This window comes from Rhinoderma darwinii, chromosome 2 (assembly GCF_050947455.1).
Source record: "Rhinoderma darwinii isolate aRhiDar2 chromosome 2, aRhiDar2.hap1, whole genome shotgun sequence".
Classification (NCBI taxonomy): Eukaryota; Metazoa; Chordata; class Amphibia; order Anura; family Rhinodermatidae; genus Rhinoderma; species Rhinoderma darwinii.
Genome location: NC_134688.1, coordinates 238,250,670 through 238,271,434, shown reverse-complemented (window position 1 = coordinate 238,271,434; position 20,765 = coordinate 238,250,670). Strand labels below are relative to the sequence as shown.

Here is a 20,765-nt window from a genome sequence, read left to right as displayed (position 1 = left end):
CATACGATGCGGGTGTTGGCTGTTTGTTACAGCCGACACTTCAGAGTAACGAGCTTGTTTAACTGCTGCAGTCAATAGCGACCGCAGCATTTAAATCGTTAGAAAGAGGGGGCGACCCCCTCTAACAGCTCATCGCGCCCCCCACAACGCAATTGCGGGGGGGGGGGGCAATGGTTGCTATGGCTGCCTGGGGTCTAATGAAGGCCCCCAGATCCGCCATCTTTGTGCACCTATTAAGGCCTGCCACCGGCACGGCTTAATAGATGCCTGTCAGAATCACGATATACTACAATACATTAGTATTGTAGTATATCGTGCAAGCGATCTAACGATCGCTGGTTGAAGTCCCCTAGGGGGATTAATAAAAAAAGTAAAAATTTGTTAAATAAAGGGGTTTTTTTGTGTCAAAAAAAATACAATATTAAAAGTTAAAAAAAAAACCCTTTTCCCATTTTCCCCCTAGAGCATAGTAAAAAAATAAAATAAATAAACATAATTGGTATCGCCGCGTCCGTAAAAGTCTGAACTATTACAATATATCATTATTTAAACCACACAGTGAAAGCCGTAAAAAAAAATTGTAAACGCCAGAATCTAAATTTTTTGGTCACCTAATCTCCCACAAAAAAATTAAATATAAAGTGATCAAACTGTCGCATGTACACCAAAATGGTATTATTATAAACTACAGCTTATCCGCAAAAAATAAGCCCTCATACCACTCAATCGACGGAAAAATAAAAAGTTATGGCTCTCGGAATTTGGCGACACTAAATAAATTTTATTTTTTACACTTAGGTTTTTACTTGTAAAAGTAGTAAAATATAGAAAAAACTATATATATTTGGTATCGACGTAATCGTATTGACCCACAGAATAAAGTTAACATGTTGCTTTAATTGCACAGTGAATTTCGTAAAAACGGCGCGCAAAAAAACATGGAGGAATCGCTGTTTTTTTCATTTTCTACCCCACAAATATTTTCTTTCCCGTTTCCTAGTACATTATTTGGCAAAATAAATGGTGCTACGAAAAACTACAACTCGTCCCGCAAAAATCAAGCCCTCATTGGACTATATCGACTGAAAAATAAAGATGTTATGGCTTTTGGAAGGTGGGGAGGAGAAAACGAAAATCAAAATCAAAATCTGAAAAAGGGCTGCGGCGGGAAGGGGTTAAGCAGGTAAAAGGTCTGGAGTTGATTCCAGGTGGGGCATTTGCATTTTGGAAGCTGTTGATGTGAACCCACAACATGAGGTCAAAGTGAAAACAAACCACCGTTAGGCTGAAAAAAATGAAAAAATCCATCAGAGAGATAGCACAAATGTTAGGAGTGGCCAAATCAACAGTTTGGTACATTCTTGAAAAAAAAGAGCGCATTGGTGATCTCGTGAACTCCAAAAGGCCTGGATGTCCATGGAAGACAACAGTGGTGGATGATCACAGAACCCTTTCCATGGTGAGGAAAAACCACTTCACTTCATCTACCCAAGTGAAGAGCACTCTCCTGGAAGTAGGTGTATCAGTATCTAAGTCTACCATAAAGAGAAGACTTCATGAGAGCAAATACAGAGTGTTCACCAATAGGTGCAAACCATTAATCAGCCTCAAAAATAGAAAGGCCAGATTAGACTTTGCCAAACAACATCTAAAGAAGCCAGCCCAGTTCTGGAACAGCATTCTTTGGACAGATGAACCGAAGATCAACCCGTACCAGAATGATGGGAGGAAAAAAGTATGGAGAAGGCTTGGAACGGCTCATGATCCAAAGCAGACCACATCCAAAGGCACTGGGTCACTAGTGTTCATTGATGATGTGACTGAAGACTGAAGCAGCCGGATGAATTCTGTATTGTTCAGGGATATACTTTCTGCTCAGATTCAACGAAATCCAGCAAGGTTGATTGGACGTCGCTTCACGTACAGATGGACAATGACTCAAAACATACTGCGAAAGCAATCCAAAGCATCACAAAGGAGGAAACCCAGCGTTTGGGAATGTCCACGGGTTCCAGACTTCAGGCAGTCATTGCCTGCAAAGGATTCTCTACAAAGTATTAAACAAAAAACATTTTATTTATGGTAATGTAATTTGTCCAATTACTGTTGAGCCCCTGAAATGAGGAGGCTGTGTAGAAAAATGGTTTCAATTGCTAAACGTTTCACAGGATATTTTTGTTCAACCCCTTGAATTAAACCTGAAAGTCTACACTTCAATTTCATCTAAGTTGTTTCATTTCAAATCCAATATGGTGGCATGCAGAGCCCAAACCATGAGGATTGTGTCACTGTCCAAATAATACTGGACATAACTGTAGATGTATTGTAGCTATAGGAATATCTTAGATGGACATTAAGTCACCTTTTTTTCTCATACTGTGTTGGGTAGCTGACATTTTGGATCATGAGTATGACAGAGTATCATAATGTATTTATAGAATTTGTGGACCTGTGGTTTTATTGGTTATAACCAAAAATATGGACAGATATGTGTTTCTGTTAGTGCTCCAAGTGCTACTGCGAATAGTACTGCTAGAATTAGTTACCCACTATTTTTAGACTGCTGCTCGTCTCTGCCAGTATCTTCACTGTCTTCCTATAAACATGAGAGTAGAATTGCTGTTGTATACCTTCAAATATATTTGCTTATATTTTGGAACGTAATGATAGCCAAAGGGCCACTATAAACAGAGTCAGCCAGAGAATGCCCTCAATAACAGTGCAGATAGAGAGTGTCCCCATAAACATTGTTAACCATAGAGTGCCTTCATTAACAGTACCAGCCAGAGAGCAGCCACATTAACAGTCCCAGCAAGAAAGTGCTCCCATAAAGAATGCAGCCAGGGAGTATCCCCATAAACATTGTTAACCATAGAGTGCCTTCATTAACAGTACCAGCCAGAGAGCAGCCACATTAACAGTGCCAGCAAGAAACTGCTCCCATAAAGAATGCAGCCAGGGAGTATCCCCATAAACATTGCCAGATTAAGCATTCTACCCAAGAGTGTTCCCTCACACAGTGCCAGCTAGAAAGAATCCCAATTAATAGAACCAGCTAGAAACTGCTCCTAAAGCATTGTTAACCAGAGAGTGCTTCATAGTACCAGGCAGAGAGAGCCCCCTTATGCAGTGCCAGCCACAGAGTGCACCAAAATAATTATTAGGTGTTATATTTCTATAAATATAAAAAAAAATCATTAACCCCCTCCTCACTTCATCTTCACTGCAGGATGTGGTTTGTACGCTGCCACACAGCAGCTCCCCACTTGTCACTTTATCTTTTGGAGATGATCCCCAACATCAGAGATAGGTGCTGAGAAAGTATATAGATTATTGTCTTTCCGGGGGTCCATGAGATCTCCTCCATTTTTGTGAGACTCCCAGACAATCTGTGAGTGTTGGCAAGTATGCTGCAAATAATTCAGGACAGTTCCCCTCAGTTTTGTCTTCATATTTATAGTATTCTAACAGTCCATTAACATCCACCTCTTAGAAAAGCTAGATCAATATGTAATTTTGATGTTAAATATTGACCACAGAATCTCATAAGCCACTGTGTTTCCTATTGCACAGACTGTGTCTTGTCTTTGCGATGATGTAAGTACATTGATGTATAATATGTCGGTACTTTATAAGTTAAGAATAAGTTTTATATACAATATATATTAAAAACAGAACTCTAAATTTGGCACTATTGTAGTCCCTACTTCTATTGGGCTTAAAGGCTATGTAAACCCTTGAATGGCATTTTTTTTTTAAATAAAAATGTCAATCACTGTGATTGGTGCAACTTTATAAATAGTTGTTTTAAAAAAAATATTTTACTTTTTGAGATACAGCTGCTTTGTATCCTGTATACAGAACAGCTGTATCTTTCGCTATGACCTGAATCCAACAGTCCCGCAGACCTGACGGGTTCAGTGTCAGTGGGTCCTCTGTGTCTCAGGATCCACCTGTGATCTCTCCCATCTAAGTTATGAACTTAGATGTGATTGATTGATTGATTGATTGATAACAGGTGGATCCTGCATGTCAGAGACACGCAGGACCCACTTTTGGGAGCAGGATTTAGGGAATGATTCAGCTGCTCTGTATACAGAATACAAAGCAGATGTATCTCAAAAGGTAAAAATAATTTTTAATAAAAACTATTCATAAAATGGCACCAATCACACTGACTGATCTTTTTATTAGAAAAAAAAATGCCATTCAAAGGTTTACATAGCCTTTGAGTGACTGATTTACAAAACTTTCAGAATGGTTTAGATTAGATCTGGAGGTAAATACATTCACAGATTCCCATGATGTTGATATATTTACACTGCTGGCATAATTCTCACTGAAACCTGACATAACATCTATTTACTGCTTATAGTGTACACCAGAGGGCCATGCTTCAGTGTCAGTGAGCACAGTAAAAACATCCCACAGTGCCAAGTACAGTATATTGAATCAGAACTTATCATAACTTGTATCAGTCATAAACTAAAGTGTTATATGTGGATTCCTTAATCCAAGCTTGAGTACATGTTTTTAAGCAAATGCCATGTAAATAATTTAATATAGAATAGCAGATGTAGTAATAATTGTCATTTCTTTTTACTCTAGGTATTCGGAGGAGGAAATAAGCCAAAAAGTAGGTACTTTTCGGCAAATGCTCATGGAGAAAGAAGGCGTAGTGACAAGAGAAGATCAACATGGTCGTCAGATGTAAGCAATTATGTACTTTTACATTTTAACCAACTTCATAGTTAAAAGTACAAATACTACCAGACATATGCTTTACACAAGGTGGGCCACAAAAAACAGAACCTTGTTTCCCTTGTGTGGTTTGTACAGGATAATGGGTAATGGACGAATGACGTCCTTACCCGTTACAGGAGATGCTGGAAGTGGTTTCCACCAGCAGCTAATCAAAGTTGTGCCAGTCTTATCATGTTCCGGGAACACCTGCAAAACCATACATTCTATATTCGGCACATGAATTTCATTTTGCTGTTTCAGTTCAGAAACTGTCTGGTGATTAGTTTCAGAAACTCTTCTCTTCAGGTAACCCTACAGATAAAAGTCACACATCATTAGGTCTGGTGACTGTGGAGGCCTCAACCCTTTGCTCACCATATGTTCTTCTAATGCCACATGAATTCGGCATAGGGACGCATTTCTGCCGTTTGGCAAGTTGCCCCGTTTTGTTGAAAGAAACAATACTCATATTCTTATGCCTCAGTTAACTGGGCATAAAATTGCTGAATATGTTCATGTACAGGGCTGTTTTCACATTTTCATCAGAAAGTATTGCACCCACAATCTGTCCAAGGACAGTTTTATTGTAAGAATATTTTGATGAATGAGGCCTGATAAGAATTATTCTGTACAAACTACGCAACGGGAACAGGCTTCTGTTTTCGTGGCCCACCCTGTGGTAGTGGATGTAGGTGGCTTACCTTTAGTACAATGCAATGCTAAGAGGCCGAGTTCACTGGTTGAATTAAATACCCCCAAAAAATTCTGATAGATATACCATATATATAACCGTCACTCTAGGGGCCCTCTTAGTTTGTTAGATATGCCATGAACAGCAAATATCATTCATGGCATATCCAACAATCTAAGAGGACGACTAGAGAGCTGGTTATTTATATTGTTTAACTAGCGACATATATAAATGACACTTTATTTTTTATAATAATTGGTACAATAATTTTCATGAAATGTAATGATCTTTTTTCTAATGTGGTTAATGCCTGGTCTGAGAACAGGCCGATGTCTAAGGGTATGTTCACAGGCCTATTTTTGGCTGTTTTTCGGGCCCGGCCGAAAAATCGGAAGCAGAACGCCTCCAAACATCTGCCCATTGATTTCAATTGGAAAACGGCGTTCTGTTCCTACGGAGCGTTTTTCGCTGCGTTTTTTTACTTGTAAAAAACCGGCCGCGAAAAAGAAGTGCAGGACACTTCTTGGGACATTTTTGGAGCTGTTTTCCATAGACTCTATTGAAAACAGCTCCAAAAACGGCCGTAAAAAAACGCTGCGAAAAACGCTGCGAAAACGCGAGTTGCTCTAAAAACGTCTGAAAATCAGGAGCTGTTTTCCCTTGAAAACAGCTCCGTATTTTCAGACGTTTTTGGTCACTATGTGTGAACATAACCTAACTCTTTCCTTTTTCGTTGAAATATCTGCCCGGTATGACTTTATTGACCTTAAGTAGTTAACTCTGAGGAAGTTTCTTATAAATAGGAAATTATTAATTATAACACCCAAAGAGACCAGCAGGTAGACACAAACAGAAACCAATATTCACTATCAATGTCCAACTTCCACCTTTATTTGTTTTGTAGATGTCCATGAAGTATATCTTATTGCCATAAGATACTACTAATCTATTAGTGAAACAGTAGCCCTTTCTAGTTTCCCCAGATGGTAAAATAATTATAGCGCTAAGGCTATGTTCACATCTGCGTTCTTCATTTCCATAGTTCTGTTCGAACATAGGAGCAGAACAATAAAAGTGACGGCAGTGATGGATTCGTCGCACGAAGGACCTAATTGACTAGAATGGGGTCCGTCAGGTTTCCATTATGGTGTCCATCATTTTACTGGACAAAATAGCGCTGCATGCTGTGCTAATATGTCCAGAACTTTTGTCGGAATCTGCAATGGCGGCTCCGTAGCCTCTAACACACCCTTCACATATTATCCTGAATCATCATCACCTCACAACAGAGCCTCACAGCAGGGTATATTTTATTAATGAACTTAGATTGTACCCACTGAATGTTTCCCATAGCGTTTATTGGATCATAACATAGAATACTACAATACATACGCTAATCAACATATGGGACGGTTTACTTCCCTTCCAGAAGATTCTTATTACAGAACAATTACAGGACTTATGTATCATCGTTTCACTCCCCAGGGACCCTTTCTGTTTTCATTTTTAAAAAAATCAGGGGATAAACTCCATAACAAAGACCCCATTTTTTGGGGGTTGTAGTTCCTACTGTCTAAGTTATTCCATGTTTTCTTATGCATTTACTTGAACACTTTTTTGATGAACCTTGTTTTATAAGGGTCTTTGTGAGCCAATATCTTAAAATAGCTTCCTAGAAAAGTTTCTTTCAGATGTACGTATATCATTTTATCATTCATATGTAATTACAGTTATATTTGAGAATTATCATAATGCGTTTTAGTCTGGGGGGGTCTTAAAGACCCTCTCATAACATAACATAACATAAAATTGATGTATTTGTCAATTACAAGCATCACAACCTACAGACTGTTCTAGGACAAATTTAGCTACAAAAGCTTTCAAGCAAAATCAAATGGTTTGAATCGCAATCTTTATTTCACATAGCTAAAGGCTATTTTACTAAAATGTTCCATTATACCTTTTCCACAGTACTTATTTTACTTTACAATGGCATTGAAATTGCTAAATTCACTTAGCCGTGCATTTGCTGGGCTAGCATTGAATTGAAAGATATTTTGGGAAATATTTGGTTGTTTTCCTGCTTTTTGCATGTATTTGGCAGACCATTCTAACAAGTGTAGAATAAAAGTCCAGATGAAACCAAGATCATAGGCACAAGTAGCATATCTTTCAAGGAAACCCATCATGTAGAACATGATGTCCTATCTACAGGCAACATGTTATAAAGAAGGACGGGATTAGCAATTTATTATAACGTTTTGTGCAAAAAGATTCAGGATAACGTAATTTATTCACTTAAATTCCAGCTCACTAGAGGCTAAAGAGTCCAGTGGGTGGTATCAATGATTGATTGACAGCCTTCCATGTATGAGTGTGAATACAGAAAGAGGTTTCAATCACTGAGTAGCATCGCCTACTGGACTCTTAAGACCAGAATTGGCAGAGATAAATGACAGGTTATCTTGCATCTTTCTCATACAACTATATATCAATCTGCTCAGTTTATCCTGCTCTATAACATACTGCCTGCAGATTAGACCTCATGTTTGACGTGACAGGCTACCTTTAATTGTTTTACCGACTTGAAAAAAACTGGCCTTGTTGCCTATAGCAACCAACCACAGTGTAGCTTTCATTTGTCCACATCAGTATAAAAAATGAAAGCTGAGCTCTGATTGGTTACTATGGGCAACAGGACTAGTTTTCCTCTTGCACTGTTTTGATAGATCACAGTGATTGACATAAGGAACCTGTCTCAGAATTGTGCGGGGCTCAGTTATGTGATCCCCCAGCAGTCCCACTTTTATACTTCTAGTTGAAATGCTGTATACATTTTCTGTGGGGGAAACACCATTAAGTACTTGAAAACTCAAGTAGTAACCTGCACTTCCGATGTACTGTAGCTGTATAGTAAATGTAGTGCATGTTGTTTGTCTAACCTGCATATCTATTCCTTCTCTCTGCATCATTTCTATAAATGTTAATTTCTTTTATCTCCATGCTTGCTGAGTGGGCAGGCTCTTCCTGGTATGATGTGCTCTGACATATCAGATGTCTTCCTCTGCTGCTCCTTCTACCCTCTCACATATAATACATAGTCGAGTCACATTATTATGACCACCTCCTACTTTCGACATCGGCAGCGCGTAGCCCATAAAGGAAGTGATGTGTCGTGGGCTGACTTGGTGGGTATATAAGGTGTGTGACCACGTGCCATTGATGTGAGAGGTGAACGTCGGCTACAAAGGTGCATGAGGGCCAAACAACACACTACAGTGGAGCAGCTCACCATGAAAATTAACCAGGGGGTTACCAGACATATGTCTAAAACAGCAGTTCAGCGAACCCTACTGCGTATGGGGCTCCGAAGCAGACGGATGGTCACTGCTCCTTTGCAAACATAGGTGCATCGGAAAAAAAGGCTTCAATTTAAACGGCAGTATCGGAATTGGACCACCAATGATTGGCAAAGAGTCACGTTTTCTGCTTTATCTAACGGATGGATGTTGACGTGTCAGGCGAGAAACATCAGAGAACAAACACCCTGCAACCATTGCTGAAAGAACACAAGCTGGGGGCGAAAGCACTATAGTCTGGGGAATTTTTTCATGCCATGCTCTGGGCCCACTCATCCATGTGGAAGGCACTCTGAACCGATTTGGGTATGAATGCATCATTGCAGATCACGTCCACCCATACATGCGGTTTGTCTTTCCGGGGGCAGATGGAATCTTCCAGCAAGACAATGCGACATGTCACATGGCTAGAAATGTCCAACAGTGGTTGAAGGAGCACGACCAAGACTTCCAAGGCCCCCTAATTTGCCAGACTTGAACCCAATTGAGCATCTGTGCGACCACCTCAATCATCTTGTTCACTCCATGGATCCTCCCCCACGCACCCTCCAGCAAATGTGGGATGCACTGCAGTCAGCACAGCTCCAGATACCTGAGACAACCTACCAGCACCTTATTGATTCACCACCAGGTCGTCTAGTTGCGGTCCATGCTGCACACGGGGGTTACTCTGGATATTAGCTGGTGGTCATAATAATGTGACTCAACTGTGTATATCACACTGAGGAAGAGAAACTGCTGCTGCATAGCCCTCCTACCCCCCTCCCTGTCTAGTCATTACCGTGTTACATTAGCCAGAGGTTTTTGGTGACAGCAGGAAGAGAAAGGGGAACTTCAGGCTGCTGAAATGTGATGAAGATGACATTTGCCCCCTATAGAAAACAATATAAAGTTTCATGTATTCGCATGTACTGCTGAAACTTCAATAGTTTGTCACTGTATATGTTAAAACCACTCTCTGTTTAAGAGAATCAAGCTTGCAACCTGTTGACCTGTGTGTTTGTATGGTATGGAAATCCAGAGTCCTGTCATATCAATATAAATGACATTTCAGTACATAAATAAATATATGGTACAAAGTGTATTATATATTGTTGTATGTCAGAAGGCATTGTATAGACAGCTGAGATTCATCAGTAGGATAAGTGGTTAAAGTCAGAAAGTGACAGTAACGTACAAATTGATTTATCGCACCACATCACTTGCTATGTATGTATAATTTCTTCCAATATCCAGTTATCACACTTACACCATCTCTAATATAGTCCTATTTAGTGAATGCTGTTTGTATAACGTTCTTCTTATTACATTTATACATGTATGTGAATCATAAAACACTACTGAGCAGATTTAGTTAGGCTGGTGTTTAATACGCCAGTCTAAATCCAGTCTTCGCTGGAGTAAAATACACCAAATTTATTAAAAGGGGCACGCCTCTTAATATATTGGGTGTATCTTTGGCTGTCTGGGCACCAGAAGTTGAAATCAACAGCCTGCTATGAGCAGACGTAAACTTGCCCTATAATTTACCTCAATTTCTGGCGTAGATTATAGTAAATTTGTTGGTGCGTTGACACCAACAAATGTATTTGTTGGCCCCCTCTTGACTAAGTATGCCCACTTTTCATGCCACTTTTGAAAAGGGATGAGAAGAATTAAAAGTCACCAAATTTTTGACGCCACAAAAATGCTGTTAATGCATTCTCCCCCTTTTTTTTCCATTTATCATATTTTGCTATGTACAGCATTAATCTTCCAGTGGCCCCAATCACCTCAAACATGTCATAAGAAGATTTCCAAATGATAACACAAGAACCACTTTATAAATCCTGCTTCTTTTTAAAGACTACTCTTGAGCTAGAAGATTATACTTTGCAGGTGATCTTTTCTGTATTCAGAGAATTGTTATGTGTTGCTACAAAAAAAGAAATTAATATTAATCTGCTCAATAGATGAGTAAAACCTCTAATTATCAAGATCCTTATTCTATTTATATTTAGGCCTACATCCTGTAATATGACTTTTCCTTTGTATTAATATAATAAAGTACATTAACATATTTTTTTATTATTTTAATTTATAACAATATCTTGGTTGGTTGTTAGGTAACACGTTTCCTAACAGCTATGAGTGCAATGTCCATGTATTTTGGTGTCACATATCCAAAATCAGGAGTGAGTCCAAAAAAGGTACAAATCTTTACATTACACTTTTTGCCTATTTTCCATTCCTGATTTTGGCTTCCAAATATTGATGCAAAGTACAGACTTTGCAATTTTGAAAAGAGTTGGTCTCTTGTATTTTATGACTGGGTGGTTCCCTACAATTCTTTGCTTTTGTCACAGTTATCCACATTCAAGCTGTCCCCTCTGTGTTCATATTATATATATATATATATATATATATATATATATATATATATATATATATATATATATACAGTCATACAGAGTTATTTGTGACACAAGTGACAGTGACACAAGTTTTGGCATTTTAGCTGTTTAACAAACATATTGAATATACAGTTACAGTGAAGGAAATAAGTATTTGATCCCTTGCTGATTTTGTAAGTTTGCCCACTGTCAAAGACATGAACAGTCTAGAATTTTTAGGCTAGGTTAATTTTACCAGTGAGAGATAGATTATATAAAAGAAAAAAAAAGAAAATCACATTGTCAAAATGATATCTATTTATTTGCATTGTGCACAGAGAAATAAGTATTTGATCCCCTACCAACCATTAAGAGTTCAGCCTCCTCCAGACCAGTTACACACTCCAAATCAACTTGGTGCCTGCATTAAAGACAGCTCTTACATGGTCACCTGTATAAAAGACTCCTGTCCACAGACTCAATTAATCAGTCTGACTCTAACCTCTACAACATGGGCAAGACCAAAGAGCTTTCTAAGGATGTCAGGGACAAGATCATAGACCTGCACAAGGCTGGAATGGGCTACAAAACCATAAGTAAGACGCTGGGTGAGAAGGAGACAACTGTTGGTGCAATAGTAAGAAAATGGAAGACATACAAAATGACTGTCAATCGACATCGATCGGGGGCTCCACGCAAAATCTCATCTCGTGGGGTATCCTTGATCCTGAGGAAGGTGACAGCTCAGCCGAAAACTACACGGGGAAACTTGTTAATGATCTCAAGGCAGCTAGGACCACAGTCACCAAGAAAACCATTGGTAACACATTACGCCGTAATGGATTAAAATCCTGCAGTGCCCGCAAGGTCCCCCTGCTCAAGAAGGCACATGTACAGGCCCGTCTGAAGTTTGAACATCTGGATGATTCTGACAGTGATTGGGAGAATGTGCTGTGGTCAGATGAGACTAAAATTGAGCTCTTTGGCATTAACTCAACTCGCCGTGTTTGGAGGAAGAGAAATGCTGCCTATGACCCAAAGAACACCGTCCCCATTGTCAAGCATGGAGGTGGAAACATTATGTGTTGGGGGTGTTTCTCTGCTAAGGGCACAGGACTACTTCACCGCATCAATGGGAGAATGGATGGAGCCATGTACCGTCAAATCCTGAGTGACAACCTCCTTCCCTCCACCAGGACATTAAAAATGGCTCGTGGCTGGGTCTTCCAGCACTACAATGACCCGAAACATACAGCCAAGGCAACAAAGGAGTGGCTCAAAAAGAAGCACATTAAGGTCATGGAGTGGCCTAGCCAGTCTCCAGACCTTAATCCCATCGAAAACTTAAGGAGGGAGCTGAAGATCCGAGTTGCCAAGCGACAGCCTCGAAATCTTAATGATTTACAGATGATCTGCAAAGAGGAGTGGGCCAAAATTCTATCTAATATGTGTGCAAACCTCATCATCAACAAGGTTTTTGCCACCAAGTATTAAGTCTTGTTTGCCAAAGGGATCAAATACTTATTTCTCTGTGCACAATGCAAATAAATATATATAATTTTGACAATGTGATTTTCTTTTTTTTTTAAATATATAATCTATCTCTCACTGGTAAAATTAAGACTGTTCATGTCTTTGACAGTGGGCAAACTTACAAAATCAGCAAGGGATCAAATACTTATTTCCTTCACTGTATATAATAATAAATATTGGCTTAAAGTGCAGACTCTCAGCTTTAATTTGAGGGTATTCACGGCTCTTTAATATGTAGCTGCCTCTCTTTCAAGGGACTAAAGTTAATTGGACAATTATGTCAAAAGCTATTTAATAGTTTGCATGGGTTATTCCCTCGTTAATCCATCATCAATTAAGCAAGTAAAAGGTCTGGAGTGGATTCCAGGTGTGGCATTTGCATTTGGAAGCTGTTGCTGTGAACCCACAACATGAGGTCAAATGAGCTCTCAATACAAGTGTAACGGACCATCGTTAGGCTGAAAAAAATGAAGAAATCCATCAGAGAGATAGCACAAATTTTAGGAGTGGCCAAATCAACAATTTTGTATATTCTTGAAAAAAAAAAGCGCACTGGTGATATCGTGAACTCCAAAAGGCCTGGACATCCACAGAAGACAACAGTGGTGGATGATCGCAGAATCCTTTCCATGGTGAAGAAAAACCCCTTCACAACATCTACCCAAGTGAAGAGCACTCTCCTGGAAGTAGGTGTATCAGTATCTAAGTCTACCATAAAGAGAAGACTTCATGCGACCAAATACAGATGGTTCACCACAAGGTGCAAACCATTAATCAGCCTCAAAAATAGAAAGGCCAGATTAGACTTTGCCAAACAACATCTAAAGAAGCCAGCCGAGTCCTGGAACAGCATTCTTTGGACAGATGAAACTAAGATCAACCTGTGCCAGAATGATGGGTGGAAGTATGGAGAAGGCTTGGAACGGCTCATGATCCAAAGCAGACTACATCCTCTGTAAAACATGGTGGAGGCAGTGTGATGGCATGGGCATTCATGGTTGGCTGCCAAAGGCACTGGGCCGCTAGTGTTTATTAATTATGTGACTGAAGACAGAAGCAGCCGGATGAATTCTGAAGTGTTCAGGGATATATTTTCTGCTCAGATTCAACCAAATCCAGCAAGGTTGATTGGACGTCACTTCACAGTACAGATGGACAATGACCCAAAACATACTGTGGAAGCAACCCAGGTGTTTTTTTTAAGGCAAAGAAGTTGAATATTCTGCAATGGCCAAGTCAATCATCAGATCTCATCCCTATCGAGCATGCATTTCACTTGCTTAAGCGAAAACTTCAGGCAGAAAGACCCACAAACAGGCAACAACTGAAGACCGCTGCAGTAAAGGCCTGGCAAAGCATCACAAAGGAGGAAACCCAGCGTTTGGTGATGTCTATGGGTTCCAGACTTCAGGCAATCATTGCCTGCAAAGGATTCTTTACAAAGTATTAAAAAAATTTTTTTTGATTTATAGTAATGTTCATTTGTCCAATTACTTTTGAGCCCCTGAAATGAGGAGGCTGTGTTAGAAAAATGGTTGCAATTGCTAAACGTTTCACAGGATATTTTTGTTCATCACCTTGAATTAAGCCTGAAAGTCTACACTACAATTGCATCTCAGTTGTTTCATTTCAAATGCAATGTGGTGGCATGTTGAGCGCAAATCATGAAGATTGCATCACTATCCAAATAATTCTGGACCTAACTGTATATATGAAGAGCATACAGGTTTACGGGTATAATACTATTTCTTTTGGATTTGTATATTATGTGTATAGGGTTTTGTTTTTTTTAAATAAATGGTTAATTTTTTTTTATTTTATTTTAAAAGGAAGTATTTTCTGCTTGTCTTTTTACCAGAATAATTGAAAACCATTATGTGGTTCCTGGTGAAGAAAATGTCACAGAGTATTCAATGTATGGGGAAGGCTACACCCTGGAATGTGATTGTCACAGTGATTGGTATCGAGATGACAGTGGCAACAGGGACTACAGGTAGTGGCCATTCAGACAAAATCAATATTTAATCTGATTCATAAAATAATAATTTACTAATAATATATGCAATAATTACTTAATCCCCGCAGTGAAATGCCATATGTTGGTAATTAGAATGTCATTCCTTAATAGACTTTTCTAACCAAAAACAACCTTTAATCCACTTGTGTCCCATAAAATATTGCAGTCAATAGTATTAATGGGCACTATATACAGTATAATAATTTCCTGATATATTGTGTTATATATGACCTATCAGTTTTGAGAAAAAATGAGCAATCAATAACCCAGCTAATTTTACCATTCTAAAGTTCCTTTCAGGGGCGTAACAAGTAAGCAATGGGCCCCTAGCAAAACTTGGAAAGGGACCCCACTTTTATGGCCACCTTCAACAGCATGCTCACAACATGAAAAATGTGTCTTTCCCTAATGCACAGATATATTGCACCCAGTTATGTCACATCATAGATATATTTTACATAGTGATGTCACAGAGCAAGGATAATCTACCCAGTGAAGTTGCAGCAGTGGAATTATAAAAACAATGATGTCACATCACAGGGATAATGCACACAGTGATAACACAGTAGCACAGGAATGACACACACACAAATGTGACCTCATAGTTATATCACAGCACAAGAAAGAACACAGACTGATGTTGCCATGACAGATAATGCAAACACTGACATCACAGTACAGGAATAATCAAAAAATAATGCTGGAGCAGTTAGATAATGCACTCATCAGGGGTGCAACATGTTTTCCATTTCCCGCTTCATCATCCGTAGGCATCACTAACTGCACCTGAGTGGAGATGGGCCGCCTTAGTTGCTGGGCCCCATAGCAGCTGCTATTCCTGCTACCCTGGTAGTTATGCCCTCGGTTCCTTTTAAGGGGTATTCCTATATCAGACATTTCTAGCATATCCACAGGATATGCCATACAGTAAATATCTGATAGATGCAAGTCCTAGCTCTGAGACCCGCATCTATCTCTTGAAGATGGCTCCTGACGCCTGTCCTACCTTCTCCTGCTGTCAATGGACTCCAGCCACTGAGTTACCAGGTGGCCGGGAGTACGGAAACAGATGAGCTTGCTGAGCTATGCTGTTTCCGTAACTACCTTTGCAGTGATTGGGAGTTACAGAAACAGCATAGCACAGAGGACTATGCTGTTTCAGTAGCTCCTGAGTTCTGGACTTTGTTGCGGGGAATTTCCCAGGTCACTACCCCAGGAGAAGTCTCCGTTAGCAACAGCTGACCAGTGGTGTGGAATTAACCAATGATGTGGGACCAAGTCAGGGGGCAGAGTGTAGCAAGATAGGCAAAAGGTGCGGGCAGGCAGCAGACAAGTTAAGTGGTCAGGAGCAAGCCGGGTCAATAACAATAGCAGGGTCAAAGGGGGGATGGGATGAAAAAAGAATACATATACGAAATGTTAGAGGATAGGTCACAATTTCCTACAATACTTCTAGCGGTATGAAAAGCAACATGATGTATAATACTTTATTAACGCACAGAAAAAAATCATGTATTACAGGGGGTGTCTAATGATGGGGGTAGGGAAACGGACAAGTGAGCCCTAATCTACTCGCCACTCTGTCCCTGCCTACTTGCAACGACCCGCCCTAGGCGACGGGGTACAACTGGGCGGCGGTCCCTACGCTCAGTAAGTGCACGAGACAAACAGACAAGGGTACACAAAGCTAAGGGGAAAGGGGAAGTTGCCCACGGCAACACCGAGAGCAACAAGAGTGGTGAACGAGCCGAGTCAAACCAGGAGTGTACGAGGTACCAAACGCAGAGCAGGAGAGTAGTCAGTAAGCCAGGGTCAGTATGGAGCAGGATCAAATAGATAGAAGCTGTAGTTGGGCCAGGAAACCACACGAGAAGAATCACAAGCAAAGGAGGAACAGGAAATGCAGGTATAAATAGACAGAGGGCGGGAGCTAGCTCCATCTGGCCAGGCTGCGATAGGCTCTCCCACTCCTAAGCCTGGCAGCGTGAGTGGTGGAAGCTGGAGTCAGTCTCAGAGACATAGACTCAGGTGCAGACTGATTATCTATGGGCGTATCCACAGAAGTTGTGCCTGGCAGATCCTTTACAGTACCCCCCCTTTTATGAGGGGCCACCGGACCCTTTCTAAGTGGACCTGGTTTATTGGGGAAACGAAGGTGGAACTTCCTGACCAATACCCCAGCGTGAACATCCCGGGCGGGTACCCAAGTCCTCTCCTCAGGCCCGTATCCTCTCCAATGGACCAGGTACTGGAGGGAGCCTTGGACCATCTTGCTGTCCACAATCTTGGCCACCTCGAATTCCAACCCCTCAGGGGTGAGAACGGGAACAGGAGGTTTCCTCGAGGGAGCCAAGGACGGGGAGCAGCGTTTAAGGAGGGAGGCATGAAACACGTCGTGTATTCGAAAAGATGGGGGCACCTCCAGTCGGAAGGAGACAGGATTGAGGACTTCAATGACCTTATACGGCCCAATAAACCGGGGAGCAAACTTCTTGGACGGGACTTTAAGGCGCAAGTTCTTTGACGAAAGCCACACCAGATCCCCGACCACAAACAAGGGGTTAGCAGAACGTCTTCTATCTGCCTGAGTTTTTTGTACGTTCTGGGACGCCTCTAGGTTCTTCTGAACCTGGGCCCAGACTGTGCACAGTTCCCGATGAACGACCTCTACCTCGGGATTGTTGGAACTACCAGGTGAAACGGAGGAGAACCGTGGATTAAACCCAAAATTACAGAAAAAGGGGGAGACCCCTGACGAGTTACTGACCCGGTTATTAAGGGAAAATTCGGCGAGGGGAATGAATGAGACCCAATCATATTGACAGTCAGAGATAAAACACCTTAAATATTGTTCTAGAGATTGATTAATCCTCTCAGTTTGGCCATTAGTTTCAGGATGGAAGGCAGAGGAGAAGGACAGATCAATCTCCAATTTTTTACAGAAGGCTCTCCAAAACAATGAAACAAATTGTACCCCTCTGTCAGATACAATATTGACAGGGATCCCATGGAGACGCAAGATGTGTTTGATAAACAAGGTAGCTAACGTCTTAGCATTGGGTAGTTTCTTGAGGGGCACAAAGTGGCACATCTTACTGAAGCGGTCTACTACCACCCACACCACCGACTTGCCTTGAGATGGAGGCAAATCGGTGATAAAATCCATGGAGATATGGGTCCAAGGTCTCTGGGGAATGGGCAAAGAACGTAATAAGCCCGCTGGTCGGGACCTGGGAGTCTTGGACCTAGCACAAACCTCACAAGCGGCGACGTAGGCCTTAACGTCTTTAGGCAACCCAGGCCACCAATAGTTTCTGGCAATGAGGTGTTTGGTACCCAGGACGCCTGGATGACCAGATAGTGCGGAGTCATGATTTTCCCTAAGTACCCTTAGCCGGAATTGCAGGGGAACAAACAGCTTGTCCTCAGGAAGGTTCCCGGGATCTGAACCTTGATCAGCCGCAATTTCAGAGACTAAATCAGAATCAATAGAAGAAATGATTATACCAGGAGGCAAAATACAAGCAGGATCTTCCTCCGAAGGAGGGCTGGCCTTGAAGCTACGCGACAGTACATCGTCCTTAATATTTTTAGACCCAGCCCTATAGGTAACCAAAAAGTTGAATCTGGTAAAAAAATAGCGCCCATCGAGCTTGTCTCGGGTTTAGCCTCCGGGCAGATTCTAGGAAAACCAGATTCTTGTGGTCGGTAAGGACCGTTACCTGGTGCCTAGCCCCCTCCAGGAAGTGGCGCCACTCTTCAAATGCCCATTTAATGGCTAAGAGTTCGCGGTTGCCAATATCATAGTTACTCTCAGTGGGCGAAAACTTCCTGGAGAAGTAGGCACAGGGACGGAGATTGGTGAGGGACCTGGTACCCTGGGACAAGACAGCCCCCACTCCCACCTCGGATGCGTCAACTTCCACGATAAATGGCTCCATTTGGTTGGGCTGAACCAGCAACGTTGCCGAGATAAAGCACTTCTTAAGGACCTCAAAAGCCTGGACAGCCTCAGGAGGCCAGTGGAGGAGATCAGCACCTTTGCGAGTGAGGTCCGTAAGAGGCTTAGCGATGACCGAGAAGTTAGCAATAAATCTCCTGTAATAATTAGCGAAGCCCAAGAAACACTGTAACGCCTTCAGGGAGGCAGGTTGGACCCATTCCGCCACAGCCTGGACCTTGACGGGGTCCATGCGGAATTCATGAGGAGTGAGGATTTGACCCAAAAATGGTATCTCCTGCACCCCAAACACACATTTTTCGGTTTTCGCAAACAGTTTGTTTTCCCAAAGGACCTGGAGCACCTTCCTGACATGCTCAATGTGGGAGGACAAGTCCTTGGAAAACACCAGTATGTCATCAAGGTACACTACAAGAAATACCCCCAGGTAAGCTCTTAAAATCTCATTTATGAAATTCTGGAAGACCGCAGGAGCATTACACAACCCAAAGGGCATGACGAGGTATTCGAAATGACCTTCGGGCGTGTTAAACGCAGTCTTCCACACATCCCCCTCTTTGATGTGAATAAGGTTATTCGCCCCCCGTAGATCAAACTTAGGGAACCACTGGGCCCCCTGAACCTGATTAAAGAGATCAGGAATCAAAGGAAGGGGATACTGGTTCCTTACAGTGACCTTATTCAAGTTACGGTAGTCAATGCATGGCCTAAGACCACCATCCTTCTTCCCTACGAAGAAGAAGCCAGCACCTACCGGAGAAGTAGAGGGGCGAATGTAACCCTTGGCCAGGCATTCCTGGATATACTCTCTCATGGCTTCACGTTCGGGACAAGAAAGATTAAATATCCTACCCTTAGGGAGCTTAGCTCCTGGTACCAATTCGATAGCGCAATCGTATTCTCTATGAGGAGGTAACACTTCAGAGGCCTCCTTAGAGAAAACATCAGCGAAGTCCTGAACAAACTCAGGTAGCGTGTTCACCTGCTCAGGGGGAGAAATAGAATTAACAGCAAAACATGACGTCAAGCATTCATTACCCCATTTGGTAAGCTCCGCAGTATTCCAGTTAAACGTGGGATTATGCAACTGCAACCAGGGAAGGCCTAAAACCAAATCGGACGATAATCCCTGCATCAACAGTACAGAGCACTGCTCCAAATGCATGGAGCCAACAAGGAGTTCAAAAACAGGGGTATGCTGTGTAAAATAACCATTAGCAAGAGGAGTGGAGTCGATACCCACTACCGGGACAGGTTTAGGCAAATCAATCAAAGGCATAGCTAGAGACATAGCAAATTCCACAGACATGATATTAGCAAAAGACCCTGAATCCACGAAGGCACTGCCGGTAGCAGACTTACCACCAAAAGAGACCTGAAAGGGAAGCAAGATTTTATTACGTTTCATATTTACGGGAAATACCTGTGCGCCCAAGTGACCTCCCCGATGATCACTTAGGCGCGGAAGTTTTCCGGCTGCTTATTCTTATGCCTAGGACAGGTGTTCACTTGATGCTTGTCATCCCCACAGTAGAAGCAGAGACCATTCTTCCTGCGGAACTCTCTACGTTGTTGGGGGAACACGGAGGCCCCGAGTTGCATAGGTACCTCCGAGTCTTCCGTGGAAGAACGAAGCAACGGAATCTCGGGAGGCATCATGGGGGAGTCAGAGGAGAAAACACAAAAACGTTCACGTTGTCGTTCCCTAAGACGTCGGTCAAGTCGTACCGCTAAAGCCATAACCTGGTCTAAGGAGTCAGAAGAGGGATAGCTAACTAGCAGGTCTTTCAGGGCGTTCGACAGACCCAACCTAAACTGGCAACTTAAGGCAGGGTCATTCCACCGAGAAGCTACGCACCACTTCCTAAAGTCAGAGCAATACTCCTCAACAGGTCTCTTACCCTGACGTAAGGTCACCAGCTGACTCTCGGCAAAGGCAGTCCTGTCAGTCTCGTCATAAATGAGTCCGAGAGCAGAAAAGAAAAGATCAACGGAGGAAAGTTCAGGGGCGTCAGGAGCCAAGGAGAAGGCCCATTCTTGGGGCCCTTCCTGGAGCCGGGACATAATTATACCCACCCGCTGGCTCTCA

The 20,765-nt window shown here is 41.8% G+C and overlaps 1 protein-coding gene across 4 annotated transcripts in view; it reads left to right on the top strand.

Annotated features, from left to right (window-relative positions):
• The window catches only part of SRRM3 (serine/arginine repetitive matrix 3), a 371,076-nt gene that overhangs the window by 248,114 nt on the left and 102,197 nt on the right, over positions 1-20,765 (top strand). For 3 of the 4 annotated variants that reach the window (XM_075852984.1, XM_075852985.1, XM_075852983.1), the window contains exons 4-5: positions 4,609-4,710; positions 14,557-14,691. In XM_075852984.1, the coding sequence (XP_075709099.1) occupies positions 4,609-4,710; positions 14,557-14,691 (237 nt within the window). The remainder of the gene's footprint in view (positions 1-4,608; positions 4,711-14,556; positions 14,692-20,765) is intronic. The other variant, XM_075852986.1, reaches the window with a different exon arrangement.